The sequence below is a fragment of the Chaetodon trifascialis genome, chromosome 7 (assembly GCF_039877785.1).
Source record: "Chaetodon trifascialis isolate fChaTrf1 chromosome 7, fChaTrf1.hap1, whole genome shotgun sequence".
Taxonomy (NCBI): domain Eukaryota; kingdom Metazoa; phylum Chordata; class Actinopteri; order Chaetodontiformes; family Chaetodontidae; genus Chaetodon; species Chaetodon trifascialis.
In genome coordinates, this window is record NC_092062.1 from 21,595,586 (window position 1) to 21,617,500 (window position 21,915).

At 47.0% G+C, this 21,915-nt stretch overlaps 1 protein-coding gene across 5 annotated transcripts in view; it reads left to right on the plus strand.

Annotated features, from left to right (window-relative positions):
* The first annotated feature begins 5,885 nt into the window (after positions 1-5,885).
* The window catches only part of pou2f2b (POU class 2 homeobox 2b), a 41,900-nt gene continuing 25,870 nt past the window's right edge, over positions 5,886-21,915 (plus strand). For 4 of the 5 annotated variants that reach the window (XM_070967350.1, XM_070967349.1, XM_070967348.1 and 1 more), the window contains exon 1: positions 7,080-7,308. In XM_070967350.1, the coding sequence (XP_070823451.1) occupies positions 7,209-7,308 (100 nt within the window). In that variant the 5' untranslated portion in view covers positions 7,080-7,208. Of the gene's footprint in view, positions 7,309-21,915 lie in introns of all 5 variants that reach the window. The other variant, XM_070967347.1, reaches the window with a different exon arrangement.

The following is a 21,915-nucleotide window of genomic DNA, read 5'->3' on the forward strand; positions in this document are numbered from 1 at the left end:
TTCTTTTTGCACACAATGCAACCATGGCCCCTCGTATTCACCCAAATGTGTCTATAGAATTAGAGCAGATACAGGCCTGCTCGGTGATGAATTTCACTGTCAAAGACAAATTCGAAATAAATCTCTCGCCATGGACTTCCAGTGTGTGTCGCACTCTGATAATTTCCACAATATCCTCTGCAACCCCCAGGGGCACTTTTTTTTTTTTCCTGCTATTTCTCTCTCCATCTTCTCCTGTTTGTTTCTATCCCTGTAAAATGCTGGTTGCTTTGCTGAAATACTGCAGTGCTTTATCTGCCCTCTTTTCCTCCCTTTAGCCCCCCTCCCACTCCTTTTCCTCCCCTCTCGGTCTTTCTCTCCCCTGGATGGGTTGGGTGTACACCCCCCCCCCACTTTTAGTTGTTGTTGTTGTTGAGGATGGTGGTGGTGGTGGGGGTAAGGGCGGGTGGACGGGTGAGACAGAGAGGGGAGGGGATAGTAGCAGAAGCAGCCGGGACCAAATGACGTGGGTGCGACATGTAACCGTGGCGCAGGAGAGGAAATCAATACATGAAAGGATGAGGAGCACTGGGGTGGATTACCGTCTGGGGCCCTGGCTACTGGAGGGATGGAGGGAGATGGAGGGGGTGTAGATGAGGCCTGGGGGGGTTGGAGACTGTGCGTATGTATGTGTGTGTGTGTGTGTGTGTGTGTGTGTGTGTGTGTGTGTGTGTGGAGAGGGGCGTGGGGGTGAGAGGCCAGATTGTCCAGTCCCCTCTCTCCTGCATCCCCTCCCCTGACCAAGCGCTGTTTGAATCTTGACCCCTCCCATCAACCCTCCCTTAGCTTCTAAACACTGCTCAGCACCGGTAGGCTGCCATAGGTGAACCTTCGGCCCTGCACACACTCTCTCTCTCACACACACACACACACACACAGGTGCAGTGGACTCTATAATGTTGAGTGAATACACAGCCGGTTATGGCCACTGTGCGCTAACACTGCTGATAACCCTACACTATCTGTATGGGGAATAATCGCCTGATATTACCAGTGTAAATTAAAGAGCCCCAGAGAGATTGTGTATTTATGTGTGTCCTTGTGTGTGTGTGTATGCGTTTATGTGTCTGTACGGTGAGTTTGCCGGCATGTAAGTCTTTAGCAGGGTGCGTCCGCAGCACTGCCACAAACCCAGATAATAAATATCTATAATAAATATCATTATTATTGGGCCAATCTCCCCCAATAACAGAGCTTCGGTGAAAGATGGCACGAGGGACTGAGCTGGATATTGGCAATATATCAGCATTGATTATTGAGAGTGCTGACAGAGAGAGGGAGGCAAAGTTAATAAAAACTAATAAAAAAGACAAGGAATACAGGAAGAACAAGGGCTTTAGCTGGATCAGCTGCTCTTACGCTAAAGGAAAGGGAGAGAAGGAATGCAGGGAGTGAAAGGAAGGAGATAGTGGTGTACAGTCATGTTTTGTGAGTGTGTGTGTGTGTGTGTGTGTGTGTGTGTGTGTGTGTGTGTGTGTGTGTGTCTTGTTGTACTTTTTGTCTCAACATATCTATCCGTGTATGTGGGTGTGTATCTGAATTTAAGTTTTATCACTCTTGGTGTGCATACGGGACTGTTTTTTTGTGCGTGGCTGTGAATTGACATTGACATCTACATACACACGCTCACACACATGCACGCACACACTCACTTTGTCTTCCCCTGCGTGTGCGTCTTCTCGGATTGATTCTTGGTTGGATCTGAACTCTGCGGTTGGGATTCAAAGCCTGCACAACCTTGCCATTGGCACCAACTGGGATGCACAAACAATACTTACCCACTCACCCACACACACACACACACGGGCAAAGACACCAACAAACAAACCTCATAAAAGCCCATGCATCATATCCATATTATCTTGACAAATCTATACATCATGTCAGAGCATGGCTTTATGTGAATATTGCATTTTGCTGTGTGTTGGTGGAGTGTGTGTGTGCAGAGAGGATATGAGAAGAGTGCGTCGGCCCTTCGTGCTGCTGGGTTGAGACGGGACGGGGCGACAGTGAGAGAGCGTTGTCCATTCTAATAGGACCTTGTTAGGCCACTGACAGAGCCAGTAATGCCACTGTTGGCTGCTATTGATTCCCGACCGACGCCGTTATTGATGAGTGAGAATTTAATTCAACCAGCTCGTTTGTCAACATGACATCACCATTTAACTACGACCATGACATGGATGCGAACACCCGCGGATGAGCCGGGTCACACACAAACAGGCACGCACGCGCGCGCACACACACACATAAAGGTGAATGAGGAAACTCTGCACAAGCACACGCTCGCAGTCTGAGAGATAAACGGCGTTTCATGGAGGCAAACGAGTCATTTCTCAGGTAGAACCTGCCGTTGACCTTCTGCATCATTTACAATAAAAATAATTTTGTTCAATATTCAAACACTGTGTTTTCAACCAGTCAAATCAATCATTCAAAATGAATAACAGGCAATTACCAAGAGTGCAATAAACTATATGACTAATGCATGGCCCACGTAATGACTAATGTATAGCCTAAGGATACTTCTGGCTGTTTCTGATTGGATAAATATTTCATGCCACATCCTGACCTACAGCACATGACATGGAAAACATGTTGTGGTGAAGAATTGAACAAATTGTTTTCTATGAATAAATTTGTTTGTAACTAGCGCAGGAGAGAAAATCCACAGCTGCAAAGCACCATCTGCAATTAAAGCACCTTTTTACAAGCAAACATTGCTTTTGTTATTAAAGCATTAGATTAATGTGTAATTGCATCAGATCAATACTGAATTACAATTGTCAGCATAAAAGAAGTATAAATGACAAAAAAATAAGTTGTTAATAATTGTTCCCGTTTGGCAACTACACAAAGAAAAGCAAAGAAAGGTTGCAACATTTTTTAAACTTTTTAATTAAGCAGTTACATTTCAGACATTAATGACCAGGTGGAAGAATTCAAATAAAATATCAAGTAATATACAAGGTTTTCATATATTAACAAACACGATGCAGGCATCATAAGAAAATGAATAAATGGTATAATTTCTGCTCTAACTTTCCTTCACTCGAAAATTTGCAGAAAATTTGAAGACGACAAATTTTAAAATGTATTTGATTTTTAGCCAAACTGCTTGTAAATTGCAAAAGCACACCACAGACATCATGTTGAAAGTGCCAGAAATACAACGCTAAGTAAAAGTCATATTGTAATTTATAGAAAACCACTGCGACTATTCATGTAGAAAGAAAATAGAGATTCAGAAAGGGCACTCTAAATTTCTGTGATGATAGAAAAAGTATATATTGTACATCCAATATACAATAATCATCCCTAATCACTGGACTTTACTGCTAGGATCCAGTATCCAATATTACATCCATTACAGTATTTCTCTATCTGAAAAAATAGAAGAAAAAAGAGAGAGAGAGACAATTTTGTGAGAGCATTTTTCAATACAGCAGGGGAAAGATATAGCCTAGAAAACAATGGAACCGGCTATATATCTCTGTATGGATTGGGAGGCTTGATAGGGAGGGAGGTGGACAATCAGGACCATGTGGGCCCCCGATGAGAGCGGTCCAGCAGGGGTTATTGGCTGGAGCGGCCCCCCAGGGGAGCTCTCTCTCTCTTGCTTTCTCTCTCTCTTTGGGCCCATGGGTCTCTCGGGGTCCCTGGGGAGCGAAACTGTAGAGACCGAGTCGCTGCAGGGGCCCTATAGGCACCAAGCAAGAAGCATACTGAGGGGGGCAGTCCGCTGAATTTAGGTGGTCGGTCCTAGACGCAGACAGACAAATGGACGGAATCAAAGATAAACGGGAGAGATGTCATCTTCAGGTATCACGGCCTTTGTGTTCTGCGTGTTGGAGTGGGTGTATTTTACTTGTCCACTTGTCTGCCTGTATGAGAGAGAAGAAGCCAGTCAGAGAAAGAAAAAGAGAGTTTGTCTCTACCTGAAAAGTTTTTAGGTCAAGCACCTATAGGATGATGACTTTCAAGCATCCTCTGCCCGTCTGTGAATTCACCTGAAATCCACGCGCAGGTGTTTTGATGGTGGGGTCTTTTTACACGCGTGAATAGTTGATAGCTGTGTTGCCCGTGCGGCCGTGTCAGGCGGAGGAAAAAGAAGAGTTTGGTCAGAAGAGTGCGTGGAGGACGAAGGGGTGGATGCTGTAGGTGTTAGCATCCCTCCTCCTCCCCCTCACCTCCCCATCATCCTCTCCCCCCTCCAACACCATCTTATTTTCCCCTCCTTCAATCTCACACACCCTCCCTCCATTCCTCTCTTCCACAGACGCGCACAACCACACTACATTCTACAAGAAATAATTGCTTTTGTCTGGAAGGAGTGGAGGGAGGAGGGAAAGGGGGCGCGCATGGCTCCCTCTGTGGAGAGAAGGGGGTCTTTGAAGGACAACTAGTCACTTCTCCCTTCCCTCCTTCTTTCTCCGCTCTCCTCTTCTTGCCTCACCTCCCTTCCCCTCCTTCTCTCTCATTTGCTTCACCTCACTCCTTTCTCTCAGTTGTCCCTCCTCGCTCTCCTCTCCTGCCTCCCCTTCCTTACTCTCCATCTCTCTCCTCTGTCTCTTTCCTCTTCTTCTCCTCTCTGTCCTCCTCTTGCTCCCTTCCCATCCTCTCCCTCACTGGACCTGCGGATGTCATCTGTCATACGTGAAGCGGAGGGAGAGGGACAATAAAACCTGGTTGTCTCCTACAGAGGATGACACATTTTTCATAATTAAGAATATGCCAGTTGAGTGTGCAGCAGGCTTTTCTTGACAATATGGCTGTTTGTTGATGACTGAGAAAATGACAATACTGGTGATGATACATAATTATTTATTTTATCAGCAGTTTGCATTAAAACAGGCCTAATCACCCGCAGCATTAAGTGAGCAGGTATAAACAGTCCTGCGGGATGGGGCTCTCAGGCCCTACAGGAGCAAGAACTCGCTCATTCCTATTGATTTGACCGTATTGACTGCGATGTTTAAGGTATAGATTTTTCTATTTAAAAATCTATATTGACAATAATCTGGTGTGTAAGCGCCGGGCGTTGACTGATGCTGGTCTGTAATTGACAGCGTGTAACATGTCGTTGCCGGGGAGGGAAGGGCAGGAGGCGAGGAGAGGAGGCATGCTGGGGAGGCCGGCATGCGTGGCCGGGACTGAGGAAACAAGATCCGGGAGCAGGAGGGAGGAGAGGAAGAGGGAGGTGGTGATCACCTCTGTCACGGAGGAGCTCATCCCCCTGACACCCAGGCTCTCCTGTGTATTTTTATTTGTAAACTGTGTGTGTTTCAAACGCGTATTTAAAATGCAAACATGCACGTGGTCCGTGCATATTGGTGCATTTACGTCACTTAATTTGCACTGGTTGCAAATTCACCAAAATGCACTTTCAGGCTGCAGAACAGCTTCATATTTCTCATCCTCGGGAACAGCAGTGGTCGCTCTTGTCTTCCTATATCTGAATAACCTAATGATACACCCTCGTCCGCTCAGGAGGGCTTATTAAAAGCAGCAGTGATGAGATAACTTAATTGTGTGCATGCTGGGTACCCTGGTAGGTATTAGCGTTAAGCACCTATAGGTATCCATGGATCCTCTTGTCGGGTCTTCACTTTCGAAGCAGGCCGGTAGTAATGCACTGATCACCATTGGCATCATTATAGCCGGTATTATTAAGAGGGGGGAAAAATCCAGAAATCAATACAGGATACCTTTTGCAGCGGTAGTGAAAACGAGGGAGATGGGGGTGGGTGGGTGGGAGAAAGGAGGGAGGGAGGGGATGGAGGGGAGGGAGGTGCGGGGGTGGGGTGGTGATGTGTGAGTAGTAGCGGGTCCTCTCTCGCCTCAATGTTGCGGCCAGCCTAGTGGCAGATCGCTACAATCCTGGAGGGAGCCGGGTCGAATGAGCTATTGGGGTTCCCAAATAATAACGGGGACAAACAGACAGACAAAAAAGACACACAGACGGATGGACGGAGATAGGCAAGTGTTCCGATAAGACGGGAGACCATAACCGGATTCTGTACGCTTTCTTGTTTCCGTTGTTTTGTGTTTTAGTATTTTTAATTATTTATTTATCCGCTATATTTATTTATTTATTTATTTATTTATCGATTGATTGCGTTTTAATTACTGCCTTGTGACAGGGAGCGAGGGAGGAGGAGCGTCAGGGCCAAGCGCGCGCGTTGTGTTTGTGTGTATGTGTGTGTGTGCGTGCGTGTGTGTCTGTGTGTGAGAGAGTGTGTGTGTGTGTGCGTGCGTGTCTCCGTGTAGCCTTTCCCCCACTTGTTTATTTATTTGTCGATGATAGCCTTTAATGAAGCTGTTCTAAATGTGCTCGTGACGCGATCCGCTGCTTTGCGCGAGCGGATGAATGTCTTATATGTAGCCTTCATGCAAAGGAGAAGGGAGAAGGAGCGCGTGCAGCTAGAGACCAAATACAATAGAATAAACCAAATACTACAGAAATCCAAATAAGACTTTGTAACTCCGCTGGCCTTTTACACAGTCTAGTCTGTTTCTACGTGTCATCATTTACTGTGCTGTTTTAAACTGCGAAGCGAATACCAAAGCGAAGCCCGGCCGGTGATGCTACAGGAGTAGGCTAGCGACTGTTCTCATGCCTTTTCACACCTATAGGAAACATTACTGGTGAGGAGTGAGAGGATATAAAAAAAGAAGCTCCCGGGCCTCTATGTTTACTCAAGGAGAACGCTTAAGCAGTGCAAAGGTGACAGAGAGACGCAGGTGCATCAGCGACAGCCAGGTGACACACAGCCTTTTATTCTAAAACTACTCCAATGGGCCCGTAATTGTAACACAACTTTTCCTGCAGCCTGTGAGGTCTGATCTCCCGTCTATCCGTCTGTGTGTTTAGTCTGGACTGTAAGCTAACTGCTGCACTCAAGGGACCATCCTACATATATGTTCTATGCACATTTCCAACAAAACGAATGCCGGCCACCAGTCGACATCCACACATGTAAATAAAAGTGCGCAGCTGGGCTACATGTGTACACACCTAACGGCGAATGTTGTGAGCTCTCCATACCAAATATTTTCCCAAAGCTGTCTACCAGAGAAACGGACGAAGAAGCTTCAGAAGAGGACAGAGCTTGTTACAGTACTTCTGTCAGATTATTTGCATCAAAACAAGAAGCCGGAGGAAGATCATGTTTGTTCCTTTGCCGGTGCCGTTCGTGTTTCAGAGAACTGCCCCTGACCTCAACGCCTGGCGTCTCAAGTCCCCTCTGGCTCTCCGCTCCAACTCCGGTAAGACATTTTTTTTCTGTCTTCTCCCCGCTACACATCCTCCATGTCGGTCAGACTGGGCCAGTCAGACCCGCCCCGCCTTGCTCGGTGCCGATGCGCTTGCAGCGGGGAGAGCTGTCGGCGCACACACCCACTTACACACGCACACACACTCCTCCGGCTCCGCTTGAAGGCTTAAACAGAGTCCCTTACTCTTGCGGGGCGTTTGTTCAAATCAAAGAAGCTTTCCCGAGCGCGCCGGAGAGTCCAGGCTGATTGAAAATTTATTGCGTAAAATGTCCGTTTTTTGCTGTCCATTCGGTGGAACGATGCGCCACAGTTCCACGCGTGTGTTGCTTAATTTCCACGCCGCCTATGTTCCTTTCTCGGAGTATTTTTCTCTCCTGTCTCCGTCCCCATCCTTCCCCTCTCCTCCACTGCCTGCGCCTGAGCCTCAGCCTCCGTCTCTCCCCAACTAGACTCTCGGCAGGCAGGGAATATTCATGCCAACTTATCGATCCTGCGGAGATCGATTCCTGGGCCGGTGGAAGCAGGGAGAGGGGGAGATAGAAGGAGAGAGTAGGTGCACGGAGGAGTACGGACGGGGAGAGGGCAGAGAGAAAACACCGTTTTTCTCTCGTTTTATTGCACGCTGTTTTGCGTTTGTGCTTTATTCATGTAGATAATTTGTAAGTGACTCGGCTTTGAGCTTGCCGAACATCTCTGATTCTGCCGTGGCGACTGCTTTTGCTCTGACTTGCATGCTGGTCAAGGGACAGGGCTCGCATCTTTGTGAACACCGTTGGAAATAGACTTCCAGTGGCTACGTCTCTCTGTCCCGTTGCTGCTTGGCTGCTGTACGGTTGAAAGCGGAGCAGCAGAGGGAGTGTGGAGTCAGAGAGGGGGAGGGTGCTGGCTGGGGCGCCGTCTGCGTTTCATCTGCGCTGAAGCGGAATAAAAGGACGCATGGTGGGAGCAGCCAGACTGGCTTCAGTGTGTCACTAGCTGTCGCGGGGAGAGAGCTCCGGCTCTGTCCAGCTTCGACTGTTTCTCAGACATGCAACAGCTGCTCAGCCCTTTCCCCTCAGCACGCCTTTGGAGAGGCAAGGATGCGCAGGCTCTAATGTATTTTCTGTCCTCTGTGTGCACACTGAAGGACTGCAGAGTATAGGGAAGAGAGGGAAAAATACCACATGAGGTCAATGGGCTTTTATTTCTGATGCATTTCAGTATTCACCAATGCATATACATACAGCAACTTGCGTATCAGGGCGTAATGGTGCGTAAATGTGGCTGGTGTGCACCTCAGCCGGTGGATGGACTCTTAAAGGGCCAGGCATCCCCCCTCCAGTGCACAGCTCCCCTCTCATCTCCAGATCAGTTCAAGCCCATTTGATTTCATAGATGCCAGGCTTCACCCTTACTCCACATACTCAGTCAACGGTGCACAGCATGTGACAGTGAAGGGATAGGTGATAGAGGGGGAGAAAAAAAAGTGTGTAGAGGGATGAGAGGGACCTGTTAACCCTCCATATCTCAGGAGATATACACACTGAAGAGAGGGGAGAGGGGTTGGGGGGGGGGCGAGGGGAAGGAGCAGGGACCGGGAAGGAGGAGTTTTCGCGCTCCGCACGTTGAAAAATGGCGAATGTCAGAATGAGATAAAAAAAATGTGGAAAGAGAGAGAGGGAGAGGGAGAGAAGTGGGTGAAAGTAAGAGTGGATGACAGAGTGAAAAACGAGGAGGGAGAGGAAAACCCAGTTTGAGCTTGAGAGGTGAGGGTAAACCACGGATGAGCCATTATGTTGCAGTGTCCCAGGCCAGGGCCAGCATCTGAATAAGCAGGCAAACTGATGGGATGTGTACACAGGCTGCTGGGTCCCTTAGATGGTGGGATAACAGTGATTTACAACGCTATGCTGATTTTAGTCTATTTTGATAACAGTACAAGGTGTTGTCCTTTTCAGGCTCAGAGGGTTTGCCGCTAAAAGGGTGCAGGGTCAGTTCAACATCTCTGGACTGCAAAGGGACTGCGCTGTTGTGTCTTCAGGAATTGTGCATTGGCGAACAATGAGGGACGACATCCTGTCAAAGTTTTCACTCACTCAAATAGTGAGCTGACACCCCAGAGCGGTTTCTTGAGTAACTCCTCTCATTCTGGCGTCGTGCCCCTGAGCTCTATTCTGTGCTTTCCCAAACTCTCCTGGTAGCACACACAGAACATTTGAATACCCCCCCCCCCCCCCCCCCAGCACGCACTCAGGTTTTCGGGGGAGTTGTAGAGCTCTTGACTCAAGCTCTCAGTTAACTTCTCTCTTTGACTGGTGGGAGCTCCTTGACTCCTTTGAGTTAGAGCTCTGTGCGGGTTCAGAGGTCACAGCAGGAGTGTTTGACTCAGCCCCACCTGACCCTTCTCTGCCCCTTGTGTTTTCATTCTCTTTCATGTTACAACAGGCCTCGAGCACTCATGCACAACCCCTGTGGGGGCTCACACACACACACACACACACACACACACCCACCGTCATGAAACAGACGGACCATCATATAGCATAAAACAAGCGTGTTGGACCGTTTTCCACCTGGACTGCGAGCTTCTCTAACTGATCCAGGTTTTGTTCTATTTTTAATGGCATTGTGTCTGTGAAGGTACAGGTCAGGGCCACTGCTATGTGAACTATGTGTGTGTGTGTAGTAAAGTGGTTTGTGAAGCCATCAGCATTAACTGGTGTATGAAAGTTTAATGGGACATAGAGGAGAAACCGCAGGTTTCCCACACAGCGCGGGGATTGATATAATATGATATGATGGGACATCAAGGAGACTGGAGGCTCCTCTCTCTCTCTCTCTCTCTCTCTCTCTCTCTCTCTCTCTCTCTCTCTCTCTCTCTCTCTCTCACACACACTTAGACAGACACCAAGATTCAGTTCATCTCAGCTATGCACCTTCTGTCACACACCATTAACCACCATCTCCTACCATATACAGTCTAACTCACACACACACACACACACACACACACACACACACACACACACACACACACACACACACACACACCTGATCTTAGACTTGCTTTATTTCTGTCTTTGAATTTAAAACACATTAACATTAACCGTACAGTTATTGATATTTGTACTCTTCATAACTTTTTCTGATCATGCAGGGACCGTCTGATGCTTTTATTTCAAGCAGCGTGTATCAATAAGTGTTCAGTCTTAATCCATTAATCACCATGACTCCAGTTTTATGTCTGCACTTCCTGGCTACTTTCAGCTCATTTCTACATGTGTGTGGGACTTTGGCACATGCCTTCGATGGCTACGTGACGCGAGGCCGTGCACGCTCTTACCCATTTGGAGGAAGACAGAGAGACTGTGTGCGTGCACAAGCATGAGCACACGTGCAAACTAGTGTGTGTAGGTATAGATCGGTTTGTGGAGGGGAGCGTGCAAGTCGCAGTGTTAACATGATTGCAAATGACAAAATGTCAACCTGGGTTTGTTAGCAACATAATGGGGAATCAATAGACACGAGAAAGATGTCAATACTACATGCTTTATTGCATTAAGCTACCTCTCTCCTTCTCTGTAGCCCTCTCTCTCCTCTTCTTTTCCCTTTCCCTCCCACTCCCTCCTGCTCTCTGTCACAATACCATTCTCTCTCCCTCCTCTCCTCTCCCCCTGGTAGTAGAATTAGATTGCAGTATATGAGCCAGCCACAGGGTTCTGAATGCAGCAGGCTGATGGCAGAATGCTTCAGGAGCTAATGGGCTTGGCCATTTACGTATATTAGCCTCACGTAGACGTCCCCGACACAGTTTCACAACAGGACGAGGCCCAATCATGGGACATTACTGAAATCATCTGGCATGAAAATAAAAGGCTAGTTTATGACGATATTGCATCATTTCTGAGCATGTAATCACTCGCTCTTTTAGTTATGCACATAAGGTGACATTATTCTGTTTAAATTGATACGTAACATTTGGGAATTAAACCTGTTATATGGTTTTGGATTAATCCAAACAAATCCAGTCTCTTAAGTGTGCAATGATAACGCTGTGCTGTTTGTGTTATAGACAAGGTTTGAAAATTCCTTTTAATCCTATTAACTGTTAACCTTTTTTATGGATTTGCACAGGTGTGCATATGCGCCAGTAGGTTGTATTTATATATAGCATGTGGATGTGTGTGTAGGTGCATGTGTGTGTGTGTGTGTGTGTGTGTGTGTGTGTGTGTGTGTGTGTGTGTACTGATGTGTTGTGTTGGTTTAGACTAATGTAGTATTAATGCTGATGAGGTCCCATAGCTCATTAGCAACAGTGAGTGGTATTGAGTTTCTCCTGGGGAACAGGACACACTAGGACACACACACACACACACACACACACACACACACACACACACACACACACACACACACACACACACACAGTACATCCTAATCAGCCATTAGCGTATTAATAACCATTACCTCGCACACACACACACACACACACACACACACACACACACACACACACACACACACACGAACACACGCACTCTCTCACCAAACAATGACCTTTACAAATGTGCTTTTAAATATGCATACTCCAACAAAGACACTTGGCGCATACACAGCAGGACACAGCTAGAAAATCGTGCAAACGTATTCCTCGAAAGAGCTTGATGAGTCGCATTTACATTAACATCCATTGTTCCTGATTGTGTTTTCTACACACTGTATTGTTGGATTGTACACACACATGTACACGGACTCACACTCGGAGGAATAATTGTGTGCATTTGGTGGCTCTGTCCAGTGAAATACAGCCCAGCATTAGTCCTAATCAGAGGCCGGGTGAGCAGGCCACTTAATCAGACCTATCACCCGGAGAACACACACAGAGAGAGATAGATGGAGTGTGTGTGCATGTGTGGTTGTGTGTGCGGGCAGTTAATCAACACATCAGCAGGAATAAACACATACAAACCACCTGACTCCATTCTGGGTATTGATTTATACCTTTTTTTGTGTTTCTCACCGCCTCTCTCTCTCTCTCTCTCTCTTTCAATAACGTACAGATGATGCACATACTGAGAACTCGAGCATGCTTGACCTCTACACGGGGGACATACTCTGAGTGTGTGTGTGGACGTTCGGTCAGTGGTGGCCTGGTTGTGATCAGGGTTGGAGTGGGCTTCACCACATGCCGCCAATCACCAGCATCAGACTAGGCAGTCAAAACAAGACTTTGAACTCCCGCTGACCATATTGAACACTTGATTAGCTGATTTTAGTGATGTTTTTCTCGCAAGATTGCCTGATTTATTCAAACAACAGCGCAAAGGCTCAGTGGCAGACGCCCTACATTCCCCTGGTCAGAGGGACCAAAGCTTCATGCAGTGCTTTGTAGCAAAACATGCATCGCCTGGACTGTCTTATTTCCTGAGATGACTGTGGTCTCATAAACAGACCAACAATGTGTTTTCGCCAGCCGCTGTCTTTTTTTTTCCGTTGTTGATTGCCGCAGGCTGTCACCTCTGCCACCCCGCTCATGTGCCAGTACATTTAGATAATAAAAAAGACCAATAAAATCTCAGGGTTTGATTGGGTGTCTCCCCTTAGCCCATAAGAGCGGACGACTAAATCAGGGGTCCTTCTCTCCATTTCATTTAGCTGATAAGATTTATGGTAATGAAGGGGTCCTATTAACCTTTGGGGTGCCACTGCTGTCCTTCAGAGTGAGGGTGTACGAGAGAGCTCACCGATCGGGCTTTGAGGCAGAGGCGGCGAACATGTCTGCTATAAGCAATGTCACATCATCGCAAATGCACCCTCTGGAGTGCTTACACACACACACACACACACACACACACACACACACACACACACACACACACACATCTCAAACACACACACACACACACACACACACAACAGAGACTCTCCAAAAGCAGCGCAGCCCTTTGAGAGAGTTGAATGCATGTTTAATCTCCCTCCTCTCTTTCTCTTCTCGGCATTTTCTCTTTTCTTTATCCCCTCTATCCTTCCTGCTCTCCATCCTTCTCTTGGCAGGAGCGCTCTGTTCTGAAATTAATCTGTTGTACTCCACCACCTCTTCTCCCTCTCATTCCCTTGTGCAATCTCTCTCGCTCTGCCTTTCTTTTGTAAGTGCACAGTCCCACTCTTTTTCCCATTGCTTGTGAAAGCGAGTGCCAGGATATTAGAAATACTCAAGAGTTGACAGAAAATTACATATGATTGATTTAAACTTAAATATATTCCAACGGATTGTTTTTTTCTGTTATAATTAGCATTTTAGAGTTTGATGTGTGTCTCTGTTTGCTCCAGCTGGGCTCCCTGTCTACCTGCGTCTACCCATAACAACAATATCACTGGTTGTCTGTAAATATTAGGGGGGCAAAGAAAAAGGGGATGACACAGGGAGGCGTAAACCCCTCCTTCCTCTGTACAAGGGCTGCACCCCTCTGTCCCTTTGTCTGCTTGTAAAGGGGACGAGGGAGGAGGTGCAGAGCGGGGGTGCCGAAGGAGTGACTAAGTGACCTCTCTCTCCCCTTTCTTTTGACGCTCCCATGTTCTGTCCATTTTGTCGTGCACGTTCCACTCCCTCCCTCCTCTTTCATCCTCTTTCGTTCCCCCTTTTTTCAGCCTGGTTAAGTCGCCATGGCTGTTGGCCTTGTATGTCCCCTCTCTCTCTCTCTCTCTCTGTCTCTCTCTCTCTCTCTCTCTCTCTCTCTGGCTCTCTCTCTCCCCCCGCATCTTTGACAGCAGCAGCCTGGTTGCCAAAGTGTCTGTAGGACACATTAAGGCCCATAAAAGCATAGTCTGCGGTCGCACTCTTAACCACCAGTCAGAGGTAGTGTACAAAAGTGACTTTAAATGAGTCTGTGATTACCCTGGAACATGGAGAGATACTGAAGTGGCCAAGAGAGTGTGAGACAAGGCCGGAGCGTCGGAAAGAGGGGAGGAAAGAGCGGCTCTTGGATGTTTTTTGAGTCTCTTAAGGAAAATTGAACAGAAGCAAATATTTGTTTCTCCCACATCTAAGAGCTAAAAAGACTACCTGAGTGGAACAAGCAATGAAAAGTTGTAACCCAGATTTCCTGCTGCCCACCCCCTTCATCGCAACCTGCTCGCCCCTCCCCTCCTCATCATCCCTCTTCCTAATTGGCCACATGCTGCCTTGAGTGACAAGTGTAATCATCAGTCAAATCATGATGGGGGGAGAAGGTGGAGGCCAGGGGAGGTGGAGGAGGAAGAGAGGAACAGCAGAAGGTGGCGAGGGGGGCTGAAAGGAAGTGCTTTGATCAGAGATAGAGAGGGGGTGAGCGGGCAAACAGACAGAGCAACATGGAAACCTGCTGTCCACACACCTGCTGCTTCATAGATGGGCAACATTAGCACCCTCAGACCTCAGTGTACTATAGAAATCACAGAGAAGCTTTCTAACAGCCCTCTGTAACCACAGTTAATGGGAAAATGTGCATTGATTATCGTAACAATGTAAATTGAATTGAACTTGGACTTTTCATTTCAACCCAAATAGCAGCAAAGCTCCTCTGCTGTCATTACAATTGCAACACAGAGTAGAACAATGAAATCACTGGGTGTGGTGGCAGCACGGTCTTTGATTCTCACTTAGGCACACCAGGCCTGTTCTGTGTTATATTTGGATGTACTTTGTTAGCGAGAGCAGATGTTAGGTCTCCAGCCAGCTAACGAGGTTTACAGTAATTAGGAGTGCTGATGAAGCGCTTTGATTCCCCGGCTGTGGCGGCCCTCTCATTAGCGGCTAGCTAGCTAGTGCTGCAGCAGGCGCTCCAGTCACATCCTATTAGGCGGCTCAATGTACACTCTGAATTAGGAGCGGGAGATTAAGTGGAGATGAAAACTGTCTGCGTATACACACAGATAAATGCACACACGCATGTGTGCACATGCATACACACAGGCACACGCAAATTCAGGCTGGTTTAAAAAGACCAGCAAAGTCTACATACACTCGCTGTTATAATGAGGTTAGCAAGGAAAATTCCTCCTTTGGAACCAACCAAAAATTTAATAAGATACTAATTGAAGCTGGTGTCGCAATGAACATCCCTCAAAGTTATGCATGTGCCAAGTGCCAAGTTTTAACAAGATAGGCTTGTGTGAGAGTGCTTATCAGGAAAAAAGGGAGAAATGCAGCAAAGAGGAACAGAATGAACAGAATCGCAAATTTTCAGACATAAAACAAGTTTGTTCATGTGCGTGTGGGTGAATCTTCCGGTGTCTAATCCAGGCGGTGGAATATTTCCCTGTGCTTCCTGCAAATTATAGAAAACAAAAAGACAACCTTGAAAATACTCCCAGCACCCTTTTTCCCCCTTCAGTTCTTCTCTCTGCTATTCGTCAATACTCTCTACATGCTCCTCTCCTCTCTCCCTCTCCCTCTCTCTCTCTCTCTCTCTCTCGTCGTCTTTTGTGTGACGGAGTGATTATTGAGGACGTGGCTCCTGTGTTTAACGCTGGTTGATGAAGTCTGCCTTTGTCTGTCTGTGCTAACCTGTCGCAAACGGGACACCGCTTATAGCAAAATCAATACACAGAGTAGAGGAGAGAGAGAGGCCTGGCAAGGGAGGTAGAGAAAAGAAAGAGGAGGGAGGGGGTGGAGGGATATTTGAAGGTAGAGAGGAGAGAGAGCGAGCATAGAGCAGGAAGTCATTGGAAAGAAAAAGGAAGAGAGTGAGATGGCAGGAAGTTTAAATACTTGACTCCTCCGCTGCTGAAATGTGGTGATGGTGAATGGCTGGTGTCACTCACAGCGCCTGTGTGTGTTTATGTGCGTGTAAATCAAGGCATCTATATGTATATGTTTGTCTTGCCTGTACGTGGCCTTGACCGTGGGGCGGCTGTATCACTGTGTGTGTGCATGTGATTGTTTAAGTGCCAGCAGAATGGGACAGCCCCTGCTTGTGTGTCACAATCAGGGTGCGTGTGTGTGTGTGTGTGTGTGTGTGTGTGTGAGCTTTTGCTTCCACTCCCCAGAGTGGAAGCCGGTGTGAAGAGGAGAGGGGAGCGACAGAGGGATGAGGAGAAGGATGGAGGAGGAGAGAAGGATGGGGAGAAGGAGAGGTGTAGGAGGTGAGGGGAGGAGGTGGGGGGTAGTTGTGTGTGAGAGAGGCACAGCTGGGAAATGAGAAATGCAACCCCCCTCCCCGTATACCACCACCTTACACTCACACACACACACACACACACACACACACACACGCACACACGATCCCCATCTCTTTATCCTCCCCTCAGGAAAGAAGGGGTGGAGGTGGAGGGGGTGAAGAGAAGGGAGAGACGGGGAGGGGGGGTTAGGAAGAGATGGAGAAGGGGACAGATAGGGGCATTAAAATTCATGGCCTTTTTTTTATTTTCCCTGCTGAAAATCAATAGTGTTTACTATGAATGAGTGGAACAGTGGACAACAGTGGTGCCGGGGGGACAGAGAGAGACAGAGAAGAGGAGGAGGAGGGAGAGGAAGAGGAAGAAAAAAGAGAGAGAGGGAGGGAGAGAGAGGTAAAGAGGAGGAGGGGTGACTTTATTGCGATAGGCAGAAGCACCAGAGGCCAAGGTTAAAGACTAGCAGGGGCAGAGAGGCAGAGAGATAGAAGCACTAAGTAAATTCAGTTGTCTTCTAAAACAGACATACTGCCCCGTAAATGCATGTTTACTATTGGCCATCACAACAATGTAATGTAATTTAAATCATAATGTGCCCCGTTGTAATGCTCCCTACTGTAATATCAACCGTTCGACCGTCTCTACTTTCCTAACTTTCTATTTCTCATTCCTCGCTTCAGCGGACTCTACCTTTCAAAAACTGTGTGTGTGTGTTAATTGGCAGCCCGCAAACACCACTGACATGGTCTCTCACAAACAAACAGTGCACCCGTGCACAAGCACACACAAGTCTCTCTCTCTCTCTCTCACACACACACACACACACACACACACACACACACACACACACACACACACAGAAACGCACACAGACCAGTTCACACTGAGTTGTTCAGCAACCCTGACCCCTTTTCCTGCTGCTGAAAGCCCAGAAGTTCAGGATGGCTTACCAGTGTTTTGATTAAGCACTGCCTGTGTGTCTCACACCACTTGATCAAAGAAGAAAAACAGTGTGTTTTTATGTTTTTTTTTTTTTTAAGTTTTTCACTGGATGTGGCCCCTCCATGTTTCATAGCAATCAAAGCTTTTAAAACAGTTATGTCGTTTTTGTGCTGGCAAAATTCTGCCAGTAAGTAGAAAACAGATCATTTAAGGTTGCCAGACGGTACTTCTAAATTCCACCAAAGTTTTGTTCTTCCTTCTTTTTTTTCTGAGACAAAATAGGCTTTTTTTTCTTGCTATATTTCTTTCTTTTCTACATGTTAGCTATCAGATTCTCACCATGGAACCTGTGTCTCTGGGTCGCTTTTTGTTCTGCTGTGCTGGACTGCATCAGTGGATATGTGCGCATATGTGCCAGCATGTAGGTATGCATGGCTATCTTGTGTGTATAAGGCCCGGTCTTTGCACACACACTAGTGTGTTCTTGCATTTTCGTGCGTGCATGTGTGTGTCTGTGTGTGTCTGTGTGTGTGTGTGAGAGAGAGAGAGAGAGAGAGAGAGAGAGCTGTGCAGGGGGTGATATATATTCAGGCAGCTCATGCATTATGGAGAGTGCAGGTGAGAGCGTCTAAATGTGAACTGCTGGTATGTGGAGGGTTCAGGGCCAATCTCGCCGAAGCCTTTTGTATTCGCATAGCATCTCCATTTCAAATCGGCCTGTCAAAAGCCGGCACCATGTTTTATTCAGCAACAGATATTGATCACATATTATGCATACATACCAAATCTATATTGCATACCAAATCTAAGCCTTTGATATGCATATGATACTGCGAATATGCTGTATGCAGAAAGTAGGTGTTACGTGCATAAATCCTGCAAGGCTTTGGAAAAAAAGCATATTTATATATATTGCAGCTGCGGTTATTTAACGTGGTGATAGTATGCAGCAATGTTGATCTGAGCTGGGGATGACTTGTTTACTGGTCAAAGAAGAGGGCAGGGGTAGGCATCTATTCAGCTACTGTGAGCGTGCGTGTGTGGACACTGCGTCGTCTGCGGGGACGAAGAGAGTTTGCCGAGGTCAGAATGGCACAGTGGTTCTTTCCTGTGGGCTTGGGCGTGTGTGTTCATTACCCCGACGCCTCAAAAGACCTAAGTGGGTGCTGTGTGCTAACTTCAGTTTCTCGATCCACTTACCGAGCTTCTAGCTTCTTGGTGGAAATGACCTCCAAACACCCATATACATTAACAGCCAGCATTTCACTATACCATCTTCCCTTTGTCCATCAACATGTTTTTCCATCAATAGTTCTCCATGTGTTAAACCGGAGACCCGAGGCCATCTCTGCCTCTCTATCATGTGCCGCTTTTTACCATCGCGCTGCATCGCCGCTGCACTAAATCTCCCCTCTCTAAATGACTGGAGTGGATGAGAGGTCACAGTATATGGGGGAGGAGGACAACGCAGGCTTTAGCTGTGATGCTTTTTCACCCTTTATGAGCCGAGGTGGCCCATTTGCTGAATGGGACGTGAAGAAGGTAAACGCTGGTTTGTTAGAGAATGAGCATTTCTCCTGACCAAAGGACTTTGCCCCCCCCACACCCCCAATTTTCGTACTGAGGTTGAATCCCGGGTATCATTAGCTATCTGTCTTGTACCTCTTGATTTTTTTTAACCATCTCGTTCACCTCTCTCTCTCTCTCTCTCTCTCTCTCTCTCTCTCTCTCTCTCTCTCTCTCTCTCTCTCTCTTCTCTCTCTCTCTGTACTCTGTTCCCTTAGCGACCGTTTCCAAGGTGCCCATTCCCAAAGGCTGGAGGAGGGGTTCAGTGATGTCATGCATGCATAACTCTACACCTGTAATTCATGTCCCGTTCCCCCTTTCCTGTCTGTCTTTGACACATTTTTCTTTCCGTCCTGCTCCCTCCTTGTTTTGCTGCTCTACTGTTTTTTCCCATTTCTTTCACCCCATTTCGAATGCTTTCGTGCACTTTCCCCTCTCTTTTTGTTCCCGCCTCCGTGGCTGTATTACATATCCGAAACTGCTTTTCCACCTTCTTCCCTCTAGAATAAAATTCACTTTTGATTTAGGAATCGCTTTGGTTTGTTCCAGATTTTGATTTAAACTGTAGTAACGTGAGTGTTTTATCGGAACGGTGACGCTTATCTTTTCTCTCGCTGTTAAGAGACAGACAGTTGAGCTGCCCTCTGTCCACAGTGTACATGACTCTCTACATCTGCTCCATGTTTAAAAGGTCATTTGTCAAACCTGACATTTTCTGCCCTTACCAAAGGTTTCCTCAATATCCAGCCCGGCTCCCCCGATCAGAGTTTATGTTTTTTCATCTATTTGTTTGTTTTTGTATAAACCTTTTCTGACAATGCGTTCCTCTTCGGTGTCAGAAGGTATCAAGTGAGTGGGAGGCTGAATTCTATCATCTTGTAATGTTCAATAAAGTAAGGAATGACAGATGAGGTCCCCTGTGTCTGGGTGTGTGTGTGTTCATGAGCGTGTGTGTCTGTGTGTGTGTGTGTGTGTATGTGGTGTGGGTCTGGGTTGTCTGGGTAATGAGGCCAAGGATTCCATGAAATGTACATTGCAACCGGAAGTGTAGTGAGTGGCCACAGTCAGTGGGGTCTGATTAGAGATTAAGGCGCGTGCATGTGTGTATGCACCCGTGTGTGTGTGTGTGTGTTCGTGTGTGTGTGTGTGTGTGTCTCAGCAGGATGTTTTTACTCAGCACAGGTTGTCACTCTCCTGTTTCCCCCCGTGTGCCTTTTGTTCCAGCCCTATTCCACCATTTTGGTTTTTGTCCCGGACAAAAAGAGGCCCCACAGCAAGGCCCCCTACCTGAACGCCGCCTCCCTCCTGATATTTTTCAAAGCCTCCTCTCCAACACACACGCTCCCCCTCCCTCGTCTAAAATCCTTTCTCTCCTCACATCTCTCTCTCAAATTCAAATGAGCTTCCCTTGCATGGCCATAACTAAGCTCAGCGTTGTCGTGCGAGGTTAACAACGGCGGTGCAATAAATCACGATGCAACAAATCGTTTGCACATTACCATACTCTGTACTATAAGGCACACTGTACAGCTACAGTATTATACTGAAATGAAAGAAAAGCACATTGTTGCAAAAAAATCCTTACAACATTAAGCAAATAATGAATATGATAAGATATAACAAGAGGAGAAAAGATCCCTTGTATTTTGCTGCATAAATGCCATTGTCTTTTTTTTTTTTAAGGAAATATTTTAAAACAGCTTTGGTCTGAACTGTTTTTTTTGGAAACCCTTCAAGTTTTATTTTGGTAAAGAACTTGTTCTACAGGCTGCAGCAAAGCAGGAAGTGGAACCGCTCAAGGCTATTTTGGCATAGTGGTCACGCTCAGTGTTGGAGGTCACATGACCCAAAGTGGCCCAAAAAGACTTTTTCTCATTGACGACTGGATACACGTACATGCTCAATGTTTCATGCGTGCCAACAGGAAGTGAGCCAGCTCAAACAGAGGAAGTCGTAAACATGCAGGCTCTTAATAAGCTCATGCTCTGTGGGAAACCTGGAAACTTTCTCGGCCTATGTACCCTGTGAGCGACTTATGTTGGAATAAATGGGGCATCGGCCTGGACGTGGTTTCCAGTGATCTCTTCCTTTCATTGTTGTCAGTTTTCTCTGGGTTGCCAGTTTTGTCCACCAGTCTCAGGTCAGGTTGTGGTCACTCAGTGTGTATTTAGTTAATGTCTTTTCCAGTCTGTCTCCCTCTCTCTCTGCTTAGCTGTGTGCTGTGGTGATGGGAGGACTCTGGTGGGTTTGTTGAATGAACTCTGTGGCTGTGCTGACAAATCAATGATAAAGAGTAATGACATCAACAATGTAATGTATCTCCTCGTGCTTTCATTGACTCTCTCTGTCTCCCCCCAACTCCCCTCTTACCGTTTATGCCACCTTGGGTCTTTGACTTCGTTTTGCACCATAAACTATGTTTCTTTGTCTTTATGTTTGTCATTATATGTATCTTTTATCTCTGTCGTTTGTTTCTCTCTATTGGTCTGTCTATCCTCTAACTCCCTTCCTCTCTCTCTCTCTCTCTCTCTCTCTCTCTCTCCCTCCCTCTCTCTCTCTCTCTATTGATCCAGTCATAGTTTTCTCAGTCTTCACAGTACTGGGCCGCTCTAATCAATACAGATAATTGTCTGCTCTCTCTTGATGCCAAACATAGTCTCCCCTTCTCCCCTCTCCCTCCCTTCCTCCCGTTTTATCAATGAACCCCGGTCTTTCCTCACCCCTCCTCACCCGCCCCGCCTCCCCCCCTCCAGACGGGGATTCCCCCTCCCCTAATGACAGGAGATAACCTGCTTTCTTTACCGATTTTCTCCCACCCGCCCTCCCCCACACACATCCCGCCTCGCCCGCTACCTCCCTTTCCTCCCTCGTTCATCGATTACCGTGAGAGTCAGGGCCCGGCCCGCCCGCCCTACAGATGTAAACACACACAGCGCTCGTGTTGTGGTTTAGTTGCCA